Consider the following 7,500-nt stretch of genomic DNA (forward strand, 5'->3'; position numbering starts at 1 on the left):
TTGAGATTTTATTATCTCCCTTGCCGGTGTAACATAAAATATTCCCCAGTAAATATTTTCTATCTATAAAAAAAAAATATTATGTTTACGATTGGATTTTTTCGAGTTTCGATACTTATCAGACGTATTTCTGTATAAAACATGTCTAAGAACACTGTCAGACATATACATTACCTTTGTCTGCAATTTGCAATAGACAGGCTCAGCCGTTTCAGAACCTATAAAAAAGGGCCCCACACACACAGAAAGTGACATTTATATAATAGAATAGGTTATCATCATCATCATCATCATCATCATCATCATCATCATCATTAATATTATTTTTGTAAATATATATATATATATATATATATATATATATATATATATTATAAAAACCCTTTTTCAAGATCGTGATAAGCTGGCCTAAGTATTATCGTATTTTACTCACTGTTTTTGGTTTTGGTTTTAGTTTCGATCCCAACTCGAGAATGTTTTTTTTTTTTCTACTTACAAGAAGTGAACTGTTTAAAAAAAAAAAACAAGACTCGGATTAACATGCCTCAGTTTCCTTCCGTTTTATTTTTATTTTATTTTTATTTTTCATTTTTTTTTAGGAATTTAACGTCACTTTTAATACCTTCAGTCTTTCTGCATATAATTTATAAGAATTTTGCATTCATTAAAATATGATCATTTTCTGTACGTATTTGACAGCCGAGCAAAGTGGGGTGGCCTGCTAGTATGCTATATATATATATATATATATATATATATATATATATATATATATAGATATAAATATATATAAAGGAAATCATGAAAGAAGCGTAAGATAAGAAGAGGAATATTTTTGTTCTTACCTTGGAAGCTTTTACCGAAAAATGTTTGCAAAACTCATTATATGCATCCTTTGGAATTTCTCCAAAGATATTTATCGTGGAAGATTTCCAGTTAACCATATAATCCAGTAGAAAACAACAAATCTTTTTAGCTCAACACACACACACACACACACACACACACACACACACACACACACACACACACACACCTATATATATATGGGTGTGTGTATGCGTGTGTGTGTGTATAAATATATACATATATATATTCGTATGTATGTCTGTATAAATAAATAAATATGTTTACTTATATATAAAAGACCCTTTTTGTGTGTGTTCCTATGTGTGTGTTTATATAGCGTCCCTGAAAAAATTCGCAACATCTGCGCATATTTTTTGAAGTTTCACACAAATGTACTTCATATGTCTGTGAGTGTTCTTAGATAGGTTGGTTTTTTTTGCCAGAATGCTTCCGATAATTATCGAGCATTAGTAATTGGAAAAATCCGATTTAAGAAAGAACAATCTAATTTTACCAAGGGTAACACTCTCATACAGCCTAACACCACGTGCGCATTTGAGAAGTTTTATCACCACACAAGCAGAAGGCCTGTCGTATAAAATCAACAATAGGCTCTTTGATAAGCCAGAAAGACATTCGAAATGAACGTTTCTGTTTAGAGCACAATTGAACTATGACACTTGGCTTTTGTATTTTAAACGTTAATTCATGCCATTATATAAAAATAATTGTATAAAATCAACCGCATATTCGATAATGATACGCCGTCGTGTTCTATAATAACCTGAGATCACTCTCACATTTCATGGCCTTGTACCATGCTAGGACACTTTCAGTAATGCAAAATTATCTAAAATTCTTGAAGAATTTGGCTAACGCCAGCCCCAGAAAATATGATGAAAGTAAAGATAATTTTCGCGAAAATATATTTTTTTATATCAACTTTTTTTCCATTCGTAGCCAAGAGTGACCAACAAAATGATGTTTCCTTACAAAGAAAAAATGTTATATATATAATAATATAAATATACAAGAAATAAATGTTATATAGTCAATAAAAGTTACTTTTATGGTAGAAAAGTTCATTGCTTTGTATTTTTAAGTAGTTTGTAAAAAAATTTTTTTTAATTCACGAATCGGTTTTTAAAAAAATCAAAATGGCAGCGACTTTGAAATGGAGAGCCTCGTTTTCAATTTGAAGGAGGGGAACCTGGGCATTCTGTGTTAATAATTTAAGAGAGTTCCGACAACGTAAGCATATTTATAAACTTATGTGGTGTGGGCAAGTTTGAGGCTGATTGAATCCAGTATGAACGACTGAAACGTGATATTCGAAAAAGAAGCAGCTGATAGGTTGGGGCGCCAAATTGGTCTGGAGTGTGAGGTGTGCAAGAGATTATGTCTGAGCAGAGCTGGGCTGATAAGCCACCAGACTACTCATCAGTGCAATGGGCCACAAAACAGTGTGGTGTTGCCAGATCTAACCTGCGTCAACTGGGGGTTGACATGCAAAACAGCAGGTGGTTTGAAGCGGCAATTGAATATTCATAGAAGTGACACTTACGAACGTGCTGCTTTTGGCGCTCATGTCTGCACCATGTGTGCCAAAGAATAGCTGAGTTTGGCAGGGTTTAAAGGCAACCTTCGTGCGGCCCATCACTGATTTTTTTTCATATTTCTGTATATATATATTTTTTCTTTTATATATGCTATATCAAGTAATGGCAATATTCGAAGACGAATTTGCTGCCGTCACACACACACACACACACACACACACACACACACACACACACATATATATATATAATTTGAGGTTGCTATTTTTCAAAGGTACGGAAACCAGTGAAATATAACGAGGTTAATACAAGAGTGCTCAATCCGGAAGTAGAGCAAGTTACATTTTCAATTTGTCTTTACATGAGCAGTAATTTGTTGCTACACAGTCATGAGCATGTTTCCGTCTTCTAGATTTCAGTAAGTACAGACCAACTTAAGATTAAAAAAATCCGCTTTTGAATGTAAGCGTTGTTGCCTGAAGAGGTATCTAGATACTGAAAACTAGGAGACCGAACCATGCTTATGGCTGTGCAGCAACAAATTACTGCTTATGTAAAGACAAATGGAATATATATATATATATATATATATATATATATATATATATATATATATATATATATATATATATATATATAAGCATAAACTTTTTATTTGTTTTATATGAGCATTAATATGTCACTACACATTCGTGCACATGTTTAGTCCATAACTTACAAACTAAACTTTTGTATAAGCAATATCGCCTGAAAAGATCTCTAGTTACTTGTAACAAACTGATCAAAATATGCTCAGGAATGTTTAACGACAAATTAATGCTTATGTAAAATTAAAAAAAAGGTATATCTTACCCTACTTCGATATTGAGCACTCCTGTACTAACCTCGCTAAAACTTCATTTGTTACTTTACATCTGGAAAATAGTAAGCTTGTATATATATATATATATATATATATATATATATATATATATATATATATATATATATGGTCAGAATTAAATGCTACATCAGTTTTGTAGAATAAATCTAGCTCCCCCAAAAGTGTCACTTTGAATTAGGACAAAAATTTAAATTGCCTTAGTCTAGAACGATGTCGCGCTGACTGAGAATAGAACCAATAAAGTGTAATATGAAACCAAATGCTACACTTTGGTTTTAGGCAAAAGGCAAAGAAAAAAGTTATTTGGTGAAAATGTTTTTCCTCTAATTTAAATGCTGTAATTTTATGTCCAGTAGTTTTGGATCCCATAAGTTACCCACAGACACACAAATAAAAAAAAAAAAATTAAAAACGAAAAACAGATTATAGTATTCATACAGACACTTTGAAATTAAACTGTTCGTAAACTTACCTGTGATTGTTTTTTTATGGTTCTCTTTTATTTTCTTTCTTGCAGGCCATCATGGTTGCTGGAAGTTACAATTCAAAGTGTAAGCCGAACTTGGCTTCATGTCCGGCTGGTAAGTAACAATTTACTTATTCACACACCGAGCAGTACATATATTGCTTTATTTACTTAGTATGTCTCTTTAAGGTAGGTTTCGTATTAATCAATAATTTCTTGTCAGCTTTAAATTAAAAAAAAATCACAAAGAATATACAATGTGAGCATGGCAAGTACTCGTCTGAGTTTAAATTTACTACCCACCCCGCCAAACTTTCACAAAAAGCACTCATTTAATTACAATCACTGCCAAACAATATCCCCTACTCTCTATCTGTACATAAATTTGAACGAAGATTCCATGAACAATGCTTATTTCCTAGAACTGATCGCCTGTGGAACTCGCTTCTTCTGGCATGCTTTCCATCTGACTACAACATGGGCGTCTTCAAGTCCAATGTAAACAAGTTTCTGATATCTAGCCCCCCCTTTAATAATTATATTCTACCCAACTTTCACTACTATCGCTACGCTGTTTTCTCGGTGACTGTCTTACATTCTGTAATCGTTATCCTTGAGTGACTTTCGGTCATTAATAAGCAGTTACTCCGTTGTAAAAATGTATATATATACGGGAAAATTATCCTAAATATTTAATTTCTTTTTAATTGTCTTATCATTTTGTTTTCATCCGTACTTATTTTTGAACCATTATTAAAAATGTACAATATATATCCATAACATGACACCAGCAAGCTACATCCCTTTGTTGATTTCAAAAAGAGTTGGACCAGTGGTTTCCAACTACCGTTCGACAGCAGATCAGTGCGCCGTGGAATGACATCTGGAGTACCCCGAAGAAGATATAGGTGGAGGTTACAAGTTGTTATAGCTGATAAACAGCTTTCATATCGACTGGAATTTTTTGTATCAAAAAATACTCACACATTATCACTTATATCAGGCATGTCAAACTGAATGTCTCCTTAGGGCCATAGGAGTCGATTTGTAATGTCAAGAGGGCCGCAAATGTCAAACAGCTCAAACGAAAAGAACAATTAAAAATTTTTTGACCAGCGAGTTTTAAAGCTCCTTACTAGCTGTATAAAAGAATTTTGAGTCTTTATCTTTTTTTTAAGTAAAGCCAGCAAAGATGAACGTTTTAATAAAAGTTCAAAAGAAAAAAAAATACTTTAATTTTTTGAACGAAGGCTGTTAAAAACAATTGAAAAAAATTAACGGATTTTTTCACTAAATTCAAAATGTTCAAATATTTATAATCTAAATAAATTCAAAAAATACTTATGTGATAAACATTATTGTCCAATAAATGGCCCCATGCTTAATTTATATTAAAAAATGTAATTGAACCCATCTTTCATAAATTTTACCATAAAATCATTATATTCTATAGAGACAGACTCAAAAAATAGTTTTACTGCATTTTTAAAGGCAGATAATCCCTAAAATTCAATATAACTGTTTAACTCTTATTTTAAATAAAGGATGGTAGCGCAAATACGATGAAAAATATCATTTTAAAAACGCAAAAATTACACATTAGAATCAGAAAACCTCAGTTAATTCTAGTAGTTAGGAGCTCCAATACAAAAAATCATTTAGGCTAAATTGTTATTTAGCTTAGATGTTTTCTACTTTTTTTATAAGACTTGACTTAAAATTATCTCCTTCCACTTCTACTATGCCAAAACGTACCAAACCCTCGCCAAGGCATTCTGAGAGAAAGAAAGACCATTTGTGCGGGCTGCAAACTTGTCTACGATGGGCTGTGTGTTTGATATGCCAGGTTAAGATGGTGAGAGGAAGAGCAAATGAGAGAGGAAGTAATGGAAGCAAAGAAATTGAGAGGGTAGTGATAGTAATAGTGTATGAAAAGGAGAGTAAGAGGATGACCTAAATAAATGTAAATAAAGAAAATTAAAAATTACAGAATATTATAAAAAATAATAGACATATATAGAAGTACTCATTTATTACCAGGCAACGCCGGGTGGGCCTTCTAGTATTAATATAAAATTAACAAATATTGTTAATCTTTGTTTGAACTTTTGATATTTAGAGTTATTTATATTATTCTTTATTTTTTTAAAATTCAACTATGTTTCGAATGATTGTTCATTTAAAAATGTTATTTTATATACAAGATGGCACATAATCACTTGATCATTTTAACATAAAATATCTTTAAAAAAAAATTAATGTACTTTATTAATTCTATTTTTACATAGTTTAAAGATTAGGATTTTATTTTGATTTATGTATAAAAAAAATAATGTCACATAAATGGTTTCCATTTTGAGCTTTTAAAGGGAGATAATCCCCAAAATTCAATATAACTGTTTAACCTGTACTTTCAACAAAGGATGGTAGCGTAAATACGATAAAAAAATATCATTTTACAAACGTAAAAACTAAGCATTAGAATAAGGAATTTTGAGTTAATTCTAGTAGTTAGGCACACCCATACAAAGCACAAAAACAATTAAATTAAATAATTATTTAGCTTAGATGCTTTGTTGTTGTTTGTTTATAAAACTTAACTGAAAATTATCTTCTCCCACTTCTACTACGCCGAAACGTAACAAATCCCTGCCAATGAGCTGTGGGATAAAGGGAGATCATTTGTGTGACCCGCAAACGTGTCTACGATGGGGCGCTGACTTACATAATACTGATGTACAAATATACAAATGAATAATCAAAATGCATAATCGTTTGTTTAAAATGTTAGCTACTTTGAACTCATCTATGTTTATAAATATTGCTAAGCCTTTTGATGCTTAATAGGATCTCATTTACAATGTTAGCAAATTTGTTGTAGTTATTAGCTTGGTGCAAAAATAATGCCTTCTTTTGACGTTCAACTTCAAAAGATCATAACTCTTTTCATAATAAACTTTATTAATCGAAATAAGAACCATTAGAATCGGCACATCTTTGCCAACGAGAAACACGTTTATTTGTCCTCTTAGCATAGAAACCCAGAGTTCTGGAAGCTATGAAGTCATTGAATGCCGATTCGGCATCATCTCGGCTTTTGAAGCATTTTTCGCGCAGGAAGTTGTCGAGATGCTTGAAAAAGTGATAATCGGCGAGCGAGAGGTCTGGTGAATATGGCGGATGAAGCAGAGTCTTGTAGCCCAATTCGTCCAGCTTCTCCACAGTCAGTTGAGCAACATGCGACCGAGCGTTGTCATGGAGGGGAATTGGTCTCTTCATATTTACCAATATCGGGCACATACGTTGGAGCTTCTGTTGCAGTTCGTCAATTTGTCGGCAGTACTTCGAACAGTACAACGAAAAAACGGCAGTACTTCGAACGGTACAACGAAAACACCTCATCTCAAAAATACAGACAATTAATATATATATACACATGATTAGTTTTGTTTGGAAAAAGAAATCCATCAGAGTGCTCAATTGAAAGGAAAACCCCAAAATAAGAGCGTATTTATATTTTGTATTTTGTGTACAGAAACTTGTTAGATGAGACAAGTCATTGGTACCGTCGGTTTCAAGCCCGATAATTAGGACCGTTTAAAACATCCATATCAAGCTTTCTTCGTGATGAGTATTGGCTGAGAGAGCTTGATATAGGTATCTTAAACGGCCCTAACTATCTGGCTTGGACCAATGACTTGCCTCATCTAACAACTTTCTGTACACAAAATCCAACATATATA

The 7,500-nt window shown here is 32.3% G+C and overlaps 1 protein-coding gene across 11 annotated transcripts in view; it reads left to right on the top strand.

Annotated features, from left to right (window-relative positions):
* Positions 1 to 7,500, top strand: part of LOC145297766 (uncharacterized) — a 704,274-nt gene that overhangs the window by 386,236 nt on the left and 310,538 nt on the right. For all 11 annotated transcript variants that reach the window (XM_080144049.1, XM_080144060.1, XM_080144093.1 and 8 more), the window contains exon 2: positions 3,809 to 3,872. In XM_080144049.1, the coding sequence (XP_080000175.1) occupies positions 3,809 to 3,872 (64 nt within the window). The remainder of the gene's footprint in view (positions 1 to 3,808; positions 3,873 to 7,500) is intronic.

The sequence above is a fragment of the Euprymna scolopes genome, chromosome 2, assembly GCF_053919585.1.
Source record: "Euprymna scolopes isolate OS-2025 chromosome 2, ASM5391958v1, whole genome shotgun sequence".
NCBI classification, from domain to species: domain Eukaryota; kingdom Metazoa; phylum Mollusca; class Cephalopoda; order Sepiida; family Sepiolidae; genus Euprymna; species Euprymna scolopes.